Here is a 12,310-nt window from a genome sequence, read left to right on the forward strand (position 1 = left end):
ATTAAAAAAAAAAGCGCTTCTTTGATTTGTCTCGAATATAGTCATACTGAAACACAACATTGTACGTGCGATTCGAATCCTGACGTCACAAAGCAACTGCAGCTTGATCTTTAAGAGCGAGTCATCTCCTCTGCTATTTAACTACCTCTTCCAGAACCATCCCATTCATCTCTCTGTTTCCTTCCTCTGCTAAGTGTTCAACAGTCACTTGCTGCTCTGCTTTTTTCCTCCTCCGTTTATAAGCTCCATTCTCCTCAGCGATCGATTGATTGCTGCGATGGGGAAGAGCCAGAAGAAGGAACCAGAGAGCAGCAGCAGCAGCGCTGTTACGGTCGTCAAGATGAAGAGAACGAGGAAGGGTGGTGCGCCCCGTGATTCCTCGTCTCGGCGCAGCTCTGTTTACCGTGGAGTCACCAGGTCAAATTAAAAGTTGTGTCTGTTTTTTTTTAAATTTTCTCTCAGAAGAATTTTAACTGATAAATGCAAAACAAAATTGTTCACAGGCATCGATGGACGGGGAGATATGAGGCTCATTTGTGGGACAAGAACATCTGGAACGAGTCACAGAACAAGAAAGGGAAACAGGGCATGTGCTGTTTTGCTTGTTTTGTTTCTTGGTTGTTTAAAATGCGATGTTTTCTTCTCTAACACTGTTTTCTTTTTTTTTGGATGGATGGATGGATGGATGGATGTTGCAGTTTATCTTGGTGAGTCAAACTCGATAAATCTTGTGAATTATTTGAAAATCAATCAAGAAAAGTAAGAAAATTGATTTTGATTTTGGATTATTAGGAGCTTATGATAATGAGGAAGCAGCAGCTCGTACCTATGACTTGGCTGCCTTAAAGTACTGGGGACACGATACCATTCTCAACTTCGATGTAAAGTTCTCCTTTCTTTTTCTTTTTCAGATACAAGTCTCTTTTTTCCTCTCTTTGTTGTAGTTCTCCTTTTTCAATAAAAGTTGAAAATTCATGAACCGGAATTGCAGATATCATTATACAGAGAAGAGTTGGAGAAGATGGAAGGTCTGTCCAAGGTAGAGTACATTGGCTCATTGAGGAGGTAATTAAAAGGACATAACCATCTCCTTGATGCAACTAATCCTGTTAAAATCTCAAGTTTTATGACATGAACAGGAAAAGCAATGGCTTCTCAAGAGGGGTTTCAAAATACAGAGGCGTCGCAAGGTAATAAAAGAGCAACAAGTACAAGACTAATTTCATCATCTAATTCTTGAATCATTACAGACATCATCATAATGGAAGATGGGAAGCTCGGATAGGTCGTGTGCTTGGCAACAAGTATCTCTACCTTGGGACATATGGTTTGTAATCTAATCTTTCACTGCTTTCTCTTAAAAAGTGACCAAGCATGTAACTTTTTGATATGTAGCAGTGCGCATTGAATACTTTTGAGATGTAGTAGTATCAAGTTGTACTATTGCATAAATTAGTTGAGGGTCTTATTTTAGGATTGTACCGTGCAGTAAATATCTTTTAATGAAAACTCACATGATGCATTTATTTTGTCGACAAGTACTTACACTAGTCGTTCTTAGTTAAAGTCACTGTGTTGGGTCAAGGGTTTCACTAAACTAGTTCCACCGGCCGATCTATCGGCTGCGCCATCCGGTCACAAGTTTCATGTGAAGGGTCTTGTGCGAAGGGACCTTCATACCAGTGTTATCCATGGCATCCGGTAGGTTATAGGTAGGCAAAATTGATCACCAACATCCAGCATCTTCAAGTGAAGTTGGTGCCCTTAATGGATGCTACTGCTATGTATCTACTTAGCTTGGTTGCAACAGCTATTTGATGCATGCTTCCAAGTATAGTTAACTCAGTAATTATCAAGCAACTATAATCGGTGAAGTAGGTTCATCTGTCTCGAAAGTTTAGCCAAAATTGTAATGGGGAAGAACTCTGTCAAATCAATCAATTGGCAATCGTACTTGTTTTATTCTTTCACCTTGGCTTGCTTATAGTATAGTGGATAGACCTTGCTGTGCTCAGTGTAGTATTCTTTTTAACTTCTTCTTCTGTTGGATCTCAGCTACTGAAGAAGAGGCTGCGGTTGCTTACGACATTGCTGCCATCAAGTACCGCGGCCTGAACGCAGTCACCAACTTCGACGTCAGTCGATACGTTGGAGCGCATGGCCCCAGAATTAGTGGCTGCAGCGTCGGCACCAACAGTGCCGACCATCTTGGTACAGTGCCAGTGGCAATTCCAGGCGATATCCATGAGAGTTTCATCCAAAACTTGAGCCCTGCACAAGAACAAAGTAGCAGTAGCTCAGAGAACAAGTCCCAGTTTCCTTCTTTAAGTCCCGAGTTAGCACCGTTGCCTTCAGACCTCGATCTGCTGTTGAAACCATCGGAGTTGCAGGAGATATTCGAGATCATTTCGTCGTCAGAGAATCAGAGCTCGTCGCCGCCGACCCTCGTGAGCGACTACAACGACGTGCCCTCCTCCCAGTGTAGTTTTGCAGAAGACGTACAAGCATACTTTGATTACCAAACCTTGTTAGGATCCGGTGCCGAAGGAGATGATTCCATTTTCTGTGCTGATTATTTGAACTCGTATCTGTTGCCAACTTTCGATTGGGAATTCGATGTGTAACAGGAGGGGGAGCATTTGACTTCGATAAAAGAGAGAAACACATATTTCCTTTTTCATTGATCAGGATTTTTGTTGCGCAAGTAATCAATAAATTGCAGATGTATAAACAAATCACCCTCCCTGTATTGTTTTATCCGTATCATATTCATACGTGAAAAATATTCTACGTTCTTAACTGTTTAATTCAGATTTAAAATTCTTTCATTGGAATTAGTAGAAAGTATACGCCGACAATTTAATAAGTATTGCAGCACTGATATTCTTCTTCAGGCGTGAAGATGTAACGCTTAGATTCCTGCAATTTAATAATGTCGCCGCTCTTTTTTCCTGACTCGTGTCGCTGGAAGAAGGCGATATTTCGCCACGTTTCCTTTTTGCCACTAGTGTTTCTTTCTTCACTACGGCTTCACCGGTCCGGTGGAGAGTTGCCTACATCGTCAAGCAGAGGGCGAAGTAACCACCTTCCGCTTCAAGGGGAAGAAATGGACAAGAGGATTGGAGTGCGAAGAAAGCTCGCGAAACCGCGTTCGAGCAAGGGGCTCGCCAAGGCGGTGGCGGATTACCTCGCGTCAGATTGTTACATGTACGCCCATCTCGTTGACGCGCCCCCATCGGATTCGTCGCCGGCTTCCGCCGCCAGCCCTCATTCGTCAGCAGGTCCGCCTTCATCCTTCCTCTGGATTTGTCTTTCGACTCTTGAGCCTCTTTAGCGGACTATTTTAATTTTATTTTAAATTAAGTTCAAATTCAAATTATTTATATTTTTTAACTTTAAAAATATCATATGTATTTTTTAAAATTCTTGCTCAAATATCAATATTTGCATATTAATTAATCAATTTCATTGGGTTCGTTTGCACTATGCATGCCTCTTTGCTTCAAAGAATTTGCCATTTGAACACCAAGAAGTGCCCTGAATAGGACAGTAGGTAGTTTGTCATGCGAGCCCATTCTTAATGAGATGTAATCAATCACGAAATTCTTAATATGATCATATTAGATCTATTATATGTAGCCTTTACCCATACGGTTGTGCTAATTAAAGCTCCTCTAATTCGTGTAATCAATCCTCAGAAAAAGATATTAATAACATTTGTAATTTGGTTATATAATTTGTAGCTCCGGAGACACCATGCATGGACTAGTCCATTCTGCAACCTGTCACTTACAAACTTATAATATAGAACCGAGTGAACCTCTTGGTTCCCCAAATCATTTTCAAAACATACTTGTTAATGAATATTTAGTAAATTGCTGATATACCTCACGTTTATGAATTATTTAACATCTTTCAGGTAAATCCGCAGACCTTCCTGGTCCTTGCTCAGAGATCAGAACCCATAGAAGTGTCAGCTTTCATACTGAATCAATTTCTATTCCTTCTGGTATATGCTTTCAGATCTTTTGGTTTTATAGTGTAATTTTTGTGTTCAGTCATCCTCTATTAGATCTTCGATGACATTCAGTCAACAGAGACACTAAAGATTGTAATTTTTTTTTCCTTCTACAGACTCAGGGTTGCCTGTTGTGAACTTGAGGAGGCTGACACCAAAGTGATATTGCTGATGCCGCATGATATGATAGATCAGCACTGTTTTGTGCGTGTATGCTTCAGCTCAATTACTATAGCATGGCTTCGTAGTTTTTGTTTTTCTCTAATGTTTCCTTCTTTGCTTACTTGATTCCATGTAATTTGGGATGCATGACAGTTGACAAGAATGCCATAGTATTTTGGACTATTGTGACATCTATAGTTTCATCATTTAGATTGAAGGGCATACTCACTTGATGATTTGCTATGCCATAGTATTCCTTTATGATGATTGTTGAAGCTCCTTGACAATTTAAATCATTTGCTCGTGTAGTTAGTTATAATCATAAAAGGTTAAATATGCAAAGAAAACGAGATAGTGATCCTCTTTTATCCTCTTCCTATAATCCCTCAAGCTTGCACCAGCTGACGTTCAGACTCAGGAGCTTTGCAACCATGTCCATATAATTCTCTAGTCAGAGGTCACGGTTTCAAAGGGGAAAACACTACAAGAGAATTGTGAGCACTGGCTGTAAAATCGAAGTGTTGCTTTTGGACTTGCATAGATGTTTTTGATAACTTACTATTTGAGGGGAATTAAGGCTTGTTTAGGTACAAAAAAAAGAGGCTTATTGCCCCGGAAGATTGGTTTAGTATCAGTATCTATTTAATGTCGTCACATGACTTATCGTTTCATCCTTGGTTCACTGGACAAAACAAATGTATGCACATGCTTGATAGGCCCACAGAATCTATGATAAGTGTGTTGTTACCAGCTTGTGTGATTAGTGACTGTTCATATGGCTGTTTTGTGCCGAAGTAGTTATGCTGGCGGGCTCCGACAAGAAATACAGAAATCTTTAATTTTTGTGACATTACAAGCTTGAATGTAGAGTGACATTCATCGTGTTTTCGCTTTCTTTCGATAGGAAAAATTTATCCTCTTGTTTATATGTGATGTTGGCTAGAGGTTGGTTGGCAAGATCCAGGTTTTATGGGTTCTAGAATGTGTAATTGTTGTCCTATCATGTGGCTTTACTATAGGAATATCAGTTTATTACATTTGTAGAAACTGGAGAATCCTTTCTTCTTCTAACTTTCTTAGGATATGCTGATTTTGTGTATCTAGTTGTCACATGTTTGTTTTAGCCTCGACATCGATAAAACATATTCACTTCTAGGTAGTTATATATGCTACAGTGAGATGATCTTAGTAACTCTTAATTAATATGCCTACTTATTCTGAGCTTATAACATTGCTGCTAGCTAGTGTTCTAAGTATATTTACTTCTTCTCTGTGCTATGATAGATTTTAGCATGAACAGTCTTGCATCCATGGTCCTCACCAGTTGTTAAATCCTACAGTTAATTAAGTAGACTCCGGTTCCTCTTGGACATAAAGACTCATGCTTAAGGCTTGGTTAATTCCCAATAAGATCAGGGGAGTTCCTTGCTTGATCATGCATTGTTTTACTGCGTTCTCTTCCTTTGCTCTCTTTTAGAACAAATCCAAGTATATACTTCCTTTGCTCTCTTTTAGAACAAATCCTATTAGTGTATTCTGTAGTGTTCCCATGAAATGTTTTGTTCGCTTCATTTTCTTGTGGAAGGACTTCCATAATGCGAAAGCAGGAGATTCTGAACCTGCAGTTTCACTCTGGAAATTCCCTTTTTCCAGGTTCATTTCTGTATTCCATTGTCAATTTATACTACATTAATTAGTGCTGGAACATATATATATATGGATGGGCTCCATGCAACTGTCAAACATTTTACAGATGATTCAAATGTGGGTCGCTTAGCCTTATTAGGATCCACACCAACATGCTTAAATTACCATGAAGATAAGCATGCACAATATAAGTAATTACTGCTTAGGGCTACAGATAAAGGGCATCACTCGTCCCATGACACAAATATCATATGCACAAGAAGTACGTAAAAGTGAAAGAAAACAAAATAGAGTCGTTCATCACGCCTCATGTAGGCTTAATATCTTTCTGAGAACAATCACCTTCAGCTCCAGGTATGAAACATACTCAGTAGTCTTCCTGAGCAGTACCTGCAACTCAGCAGTCCTGCAGCCAGGCACAACCATCTTAAGCTTCGTGAGCTTTCGCACCACCAGATGCTGTAGGGGCCTCCTCTCCCTCATTGCTCCTCTGCAGCTTCCCCTCCTTGTCACGGGAGTTAAGGCCCTCCTCATGGCTGACCAACAACCCAGTCCTCCTGAGTCCTGCTGCACAACCAAGTGATGAGCAAAAGCAAAGTATAAATAGACTTCAACTCTTCAAGTCGGAAGCCATGCAGGTGAATATAAAATAAATTATACTACTATGATTATTAATAATTTAACCTTGGTTGTTCTCTTGTGGACCTAAATTAATTATCGACTAGTCAAGGAATAGTAGCCAAATAAGACACTCGATCTGTGGACATCACTTGGAGGTGACAAGTGACTCTTGAATTGCAATGCACCAGAGAAAGATGTGTTTGGTACAAGTCTTGTGATGTCTACTTCGTGGAGTTTTGCAAGAAGACGCTCGAGCACAGCCTGTAAGCTTTGCAAGGCCCAATTAGACTGAGCTTTTTAATTATTGTGATTGCTTCTTTAGTTTTGTTAATTATATATTATTCATTCTGCTAGCTGTATGTATATATATCTATCTATCTTGATGGCTTTGTCACTGTGGGTGTGTAGGTCTTACATTTGGTCTAAACTAAACTTACTCTCCGAATGTCTTGTCAATCATATATTGGATGGAGGGTGTCTTTATCATTATTATTATTACGATTGTTAGGCTTAAGTACTTGTTTAATTATCTCGAGTTTTAGATTTCTATTTAACAGAGTCAAAAGTGATGGGTATTACAACTTGACAAGTCAACTAGTGTATTCGCAATCTTTTTCCTGGTAACTTCTTTTATATATCAGTCATGTTCTTGGAGAATTTCAACAGAACAAAAAGTTGTACAATTCTCAGTAATTTAATTAATTAAGATTAAGAAGCCAGTGGGAAATAGTATATGATGAGTGCCGATCGACTTTGTTCTCGGTCCATTGGCAATCATTTATGTCTTGTTGGCTAAATAGAGACCTTAATATTATAGTTTCCGAGAATGATTTAATTTTTTTTTTGAGTAATTTTTTTTATTAATTCATTTTTGTACCCTCCATATACTATATTTTTTTTATGCTATATATCATTTCTAACATATCTAACTTATACTGACCACACCAATCAATCACTGCACCACATCACTAATTATTTCATCAAAATGGGAATATTCATAAGAACAAAGTAACTACAAATTCTTAAACACCGTCGAGTTTGAAAATATTAAAAATAAAAAAAAGGCTCGAATTAAATGTGATTATAAATAATCGGTGGCCAATTAGGACAATAATTGAAGTTTTTAGGTGGAATCGTGGGTGGGAAATCAAAGTGCATGTGCACATCTCTATCACTCGTGGGCTGGATTAGGCACCTTGAGTCCCAATCCAATTCATTTTTTGTCCTAGTCACCAATGCCTCATTTTGTCTTTTTTTTTCTTATTAAAGTCTGAAGGATGATCCATCAATGTCGATTGAATCCAACATTTTCTACGAGATTTAATACTACGGGCAAATATTGTCATTTTATTTTGCAAAAAGAAAAATAGTGAATGGCTGAACTGTAAGTAATTCATTCAGTTGGATTGAATTAGAGCAGTATTTTACAAGAGCAATGATATATTACATGAAAAATGTAACATAAAATTCAACATGACACACTCCATACAATGGGTCCCACATCCATACAATGAAATCCACATCCATGCAGTTGAGTGCATGTGTCATATTGAATTTCATGTTATATTTTTCATGTAGCGTATTATTTTTTATTTTACAATAAGAGAGATAATTATTGAGTGATCGCCACAGTAACAACGACTAAACAATTAATTAGTTAGTAGATTAATTATATTTAAGAGGGTGATATATGAGTAGTTTTGCGTCTCATTCAGGGTTTTAATTAGTGATTTTTTTTCTGTACGTTATCCTATTTAATATTTATTATTTAACATATTAATTTGAAACGATAAGGCAAATGTACATCACGATCGACTACAGAGTGGGCCAACAGAAAATGAAAGAACGGCCCAAGCCAAAAAAAAATAGCAAGTATTTTTTTATTTATAATTCTAAAATAATTTACGATTTTAATATAAATTTATAAATTATAAAAAACTAGATAATCTAATTTCAGAGGGCAATGTTTTCAGAAACTATAATGTTTAAAAACTATATTCTTTAAACAATCTCATTTTATGATGAGGAATGATTTAAATTCCTATCTTTTGAAAAATACAAACACTATTTATTTGTTATATAACAAGATTGTGCCATTATAATTTACAAAGCGTTAATCATTAAGCTACAATAATAAAACTTAAAGTTGTAGTACATTAAATTACAATGCCCAAGCAATTAGTAATTAATTACATGCCTCTTGATTTCCAATTCGACGAGTTTCAATTTCCAAGCGATAATAAACTCTGACGAGCTTGATAAAGACTCAATACGAAGACGGCACGACGCCGTAGTCGTCGTCCGCCATGAGCGCCGCCACCGCCTCCGCCGCCGAGGAGTAGATTCGGTCGACCTCCGCCTCGACCCGCTTCACGAAGCGCCCCTTCACCCTCGGCCGCGCCTCCGCGTAGGCCTTCCTCGACGCGTACCTTATCGTCTTCTCGAACCGCCGGCTCTTCCTCTTCTCCCGATATCGCATCAGCCTCGCCTCCCGCTCCGCGTGCGCCATGGCCGAGTCCGTGAAGGGAAGACCCGCAGTTGCTGCTGACGGCACCTGCGACACATCCGGCACCACCGCCGCCTCCGATGACTCCTGAAAAAATATTGTGCACCTGATTAATCGGCTATTTTCAATTTGACCTCTAGAATTTGAAGAATTGCATTTCATATCCTCTAATTAGCCATTTGAATAGGGATGAAAGTCTAATATTTCGGAAGCTTAGGCGGTAATATATAATCGTACGCTGTGGCAAAATACAACGTCGGGCTCGGGCTTGGATTCGGTCACGTTGAGATCGAAGTAGCTGCAGCCGGGCGAGAGGAGGTAGGACGGAATCGCTCGGTTAACGGTCTTGACTTCGTCCTGATCTGACGTGGCGTAGTCGAGATCGAGGTAGGCGTCGGCGTCGGCGTCGGAGAAGAAGAACTGCGCCGGCGTCGCCTCCTGGTGGAGTAGAGAATAGGCGGAGGCGTCATCGTGGAGGGAGGAGGCGCGTGAGGAGCCTGCGGGGCCGAGGAAGGGAGAGATGGGGGCGCGCTGATGGCGGCGGGCGAGGGGGTTGGCGGCGTGGACGTCTGCATCGCAGGTGGCGCAGAGGGTGGCAGCGTCGGATTTGCAGATCACAACGGCGGGGGCGGCCTCGCAGACCTGGCAGAGCCAAGCGCGAGCGTGGCGGGAGGCCAGGCCGTTGGCGCCGTGAACTGTGGCATCGCAGGCGCCGCAGAGGAAGGCAGCGTCGGCGCGGCAGTGGAGGATAGCGGGGGAGAGGCCGCAGGCGTCGCAGGGCTTCGAGGAGGCGGCGGAGGCCGCTCGCGTGGCGCCGCCTTCCTTCTTCGACTCGCCGCCACTCGCCATCGCGCTCACTCCTACGGCCACGGTCGGTCTTCCTCTGCTTCTAGGCCGCTCATTTTTAGTTTTTAATGGTTTTATTGAGGAATTTTAGATTCTCCAAATTTGCTATTGGATCGTGCTCTATCTATCTTCTTTGTTGGTTGGTGGGATTGACATCCAATGACTATTAAGAACGTGGCAGATTCTTAGCTGCTTGAATTTTTTCGAAGTAAATAAAATAATATTTATCAGGATAAAATAATATTTATCAGGAAAGCAGCTGAGCCACCTGCCATCCGGCCCGGTCCGGCCTAACTTAACAATCTAGATTTTACTAAAAATAGATCATCCATGAATCATGATCAAGACTCTCTCTAAAGATGTTGATTATTTTATATTTTTAGAAACTGGTTATTTCTCAATACGTATTTGTGGGCCGAATTTTTGTTCATGGGGAAAATCCTTGTTATCTTCTATGTCCAACTCTAATTTGTATTTCTTAATATCTCCTGGCTATTGGGATTAATTTTTCTAAAGATGTTGATTATTTTATATTTTTATTTTTAACTTTATATTTCTCATCTGTAAAGGGTGAAAACATTTATAATGAGGTAAATTAAGAAACTTTTTTTTTCAATACTAGTGTTATTTGGTCATGAAAATTGTTGATTATTTTCTATGCCCATCTCTAATTTGTATTTCTTAATATATCTTTAGTTAATTTTTATGAAACAAGCATCTTTAAAAAATGAATTATATTGACTAATGAACAATATTTTTTTATTTTCAATTTACAAAAAGTTACTAAGACATAAATATGTTAAAGAATGTATAATAAATTTGAATATATATATATATATATATATATATAAAAAATGTCAGAAATTAAAATTAATGGCGTTGTTTTCTATCTATTTTGTTTTACAATTTCCAAATTCCATTTTCTAAACTTGCCAAACAGAAGGATCAAGGCCAAGAACTTATTGTAACTTTCAACAATTAATCAAAGGAACAAAAGTAAAGTGCATGCTCTAATATCGACAAGATTCTCAGCATCAAATTCATGGCCTCCACTTACACAATCGACGATTCCTAGCTAAAGTCCATATCCTCTCATGTACTCCTGATCGAGCAACAAAGAATCAGCCGAGCAACTCAACGCTAGTGCTTCTACCTTCTCCCCAAAACCCTCTCCATCACTTGACCACCAGCTCATGCCTTCCTGCTCTATCAATTCCTTGAAGCAGTCCAACTCCGGCAACTGATCCTTCTCCTCCTGCATCGGAAACTCCAACGTCGTCGAACCACTCGTGACGACAGAAACTGGACCAGATGATTCGCTCGCAGTATCGTTGGGATAAGCGTGTTGTTGCACGAACTTGGCAGAGGTGATCAAATTGGTAAGTCGACTCTCTTCAACTTGGTACGCAGGCCAAACCATTGCACGGCTCTTGTTGTCGTTGTTGTTGTTATAGTACATATGGAGTTGCATCGCCTCCGCAGCTGACGCACGAGTTAGGATTTCTGAGTGCAAATTGGAGTGTTCTTGGTTGATTGGAGAGTACTGAGGAGGTATTTTTGATCTGTTAATTTGCTTGTGGTAGCCAAGAAGTTTCTTCTTCAGCTTTGTGTTCCAGTAGTTCTTGATGTCATTATCTGTTCTCCCTGGCAGCTGTGCTGCAATAATTGACCACCTAATATTGCATATAATTGAAGCAAAGAGTACTGATCAATAGTTGGCCTAACTAATTAAATTATGATCATGGTATATCAATCAGTTCGCGAACGATTACCTGCTTCCAATACTTATGTAAAGGCTGAGTATGATTTGGTCTTCCTCTTCAGAGAAGCCGCCATGTTTAATATTAGGTCTCAGATAATTGAGCCATCTTAATCTGCAGCTCTTTCCACATCTTTTCAGGCCTGTAACGAGTTTATAATTAATTATTGGTTAGATGCTATAGATCATAATTAATGCATGAAGATCCTAAACTCGTAACCCTTTTTCAAAAGGTTAAACCTTATATAAGAAATAATCTAATTAAGAAGATGGAGTAAATGCATATATGTGTGTACCTATCTTGTGAGGGAGAGCAATCCAATTGCCACCGGTTCCATGCTTTTCGATGTAAGCCTTGAGCTCGGCATCCTCCTCGGGCGACCACGGTCCCTTCTTCACATTCGCCTTGTCGCAACAGGGAGCCCTCCCCATCTCTTTCTCTAGCTCTCTTCTTAACTTTCACAAAATATGCAAACAAAGCTGAAACTAATTAGGGTTATTAATGTTGAGTCCGAACTTGGGGTTGATATATAACAAACGAGTAAGGCATTAGTTTATAGCTACAGGAAGGCACCTCGAAGGGGAAGAAGACTAATCATGGTCAGTGTGAGATGTGACGCTTACGAGGGAGGACAAAACTTGCTGAGCCACACCTTGTTCGCCACCTTTTGCATCAGTTTCAACGTGAAATAATATAGTTGTCTAATGGATCTCAAATCTTGCATATTATATTATTGACCAAGTCCATGCA

At 39.7% G+C, this 12,310-nt stretch overlaps 3 protein-coding genes across 3 annotated transcripts; 1 reads left to right on the plus strand and 2 right to left on the minus strand.

Moving 5' to 3' along the window:
• Nucleotides 1-116: 116 nt before the first annotated feature.
• On the plus strand, nucleotides 117-2,624 carry LOC141827139 (AP2-like ethylene-responsive transcription factor At1g79700). Its single transcript, XM_074714395.1, has 8 exons — nucleotides 117-417; nucleotides 504-586; nucleotides 699-707; nucleotides 793-881; nucleotides 992-1,065; nucleotides 1,140-1,190; nucleotides 1,251-1,327; nucleotides 2,056-2,624. Exons 1-8 carry the CDS (start codon nucleotides 278-280, stop codon nucleotides 2,622-2,624), a joined length of 1,092 nt encoding a protein of 363 aa, XP_074570496.1. The 5' UTR covers nucleotides 117-277.
• Nucleotides 2,625-8,561: 5,937 nt separating this feature from the next.
• LOC141827903 (zinc finger protein CONSTANS-LIKE 3-like) lies at nucleotides 8,562-9,857 on the minus strand. Its single transcript, XM_074715243.1, has 2 exons — nucleotides 9,192-9,857; nucleotides 8,562-9,041 (listed from the first exon to the last, which is right to left on the minus strand). Exons 1-2 carry the CDS (start codon nucleotides 9,801-9,803, stop codon nucleotides 8,715-8,717), a joined length of 939 nt encoding a protein of 312 aa, XP_074571344.1. The 5' UTR covers nucleotides 9,804-9,857; the 3' UTR covers nucleotides 8,562-8,714.
• A 952-nt stretch (nucleotides 9,858-10,809) lies between these two features.
• Nucleotides 10,810-11,991, minus strand: LOC141827900 (transcription factor MYB36-like). Its single transcript, XM_074715241.1, has 3 exons — nucleotides 11,856-11,991; nucleotides 11,573-11,702; nucleotides 10,810-11,473 (listed from the first exon to the last, which is right to left on the minus strand). The coding sequence occupies exons 1-3, from the start codon at nucleotides 11,989-11,991 to the stop codon at nucleotides 10,876-10,878; spliced, it is 864 nt and encodes a 287-aa protein (XP_074571342.1). The 3' UTR covers nucleotides 10,810-10,875.
• Nucleotides 11,992-12,310: the final 319 nt, after the last annotated feature.

This window comes from Curcuma longa, chromosome 4, assembly GCF_044706935.1.
Source record: "Curcuma longa cultivar G26 ecotype Majalengka, Jawa Barat chromosome 4, ITB_CL_G26_1.1, whole genome shotgun sequence".
In the NCBI taxonomy this organism is placed as follows: Eukaryota; Viridiplantae; Streptophyta; class Magnoliopsida; order Zingiberales; family Zingiberaceae; genus Curcuma; species Curcuma longa.

Bases quoted from the DNA above. Each gene is read 5' to 3' on its own strand.
- LOC141827139 (XM_074714395.1), top strand. From the start codon at position 278: ATGGGGAAGAGCCAGAAGAAGGAACCAGAGAGCAGCAGCAGCAGCGCT. The intron at 882-991 runs GTAAAGTTCTCC...CCGGAATTGCAG, and splicing joins ATACCATTCTCAACTTCGAT to ATATCATTATACAGAGAAGA. The intron at 1,328-2,055 runs GTTTGTAATCTA...GTTGGATCTCAG, and splicing joins TCTCTACCTTGGGACATATG to CTACTGAAGAAGAGGCTGCG.
- LOC141827903 (XM_074715243.1), bottom strand. From the start codon at position 9,803: ATGGCGAGTGGCGGCGAGTCGAAGAAGGAAGGCGGCGCCACGCGAGCG. The intron at 9,042-9,191 runs GTACGATTATAT...ATATTTTTTCAG, and splicing joins ACGTTGTATTTTGCCACAGC to GAGTCATCGGAGGCGGCGGT.
- LOC141827900 (XM_074715241.1), bottom strand. From the start codon at position 11,991: ATGGGGAGGGCTCCCTGTTGCGACAAGGCGAATGTGAAGAAGGGACCG. The intron at 11,703-11,855 runs GTACACACATAT...AACTCGTTACAG, and splicing joins TGCTCTCCCTCACAAGATAG to GCCTGAAAAGATGTGGAAAG. The intron at 11,474-11,572 runs GTAATCGTTCGC...ATGCAATATTAG, and splicing joins TACATAAGTATTGGAAGCAG to GTGGTCAATTATTGCAGCAC.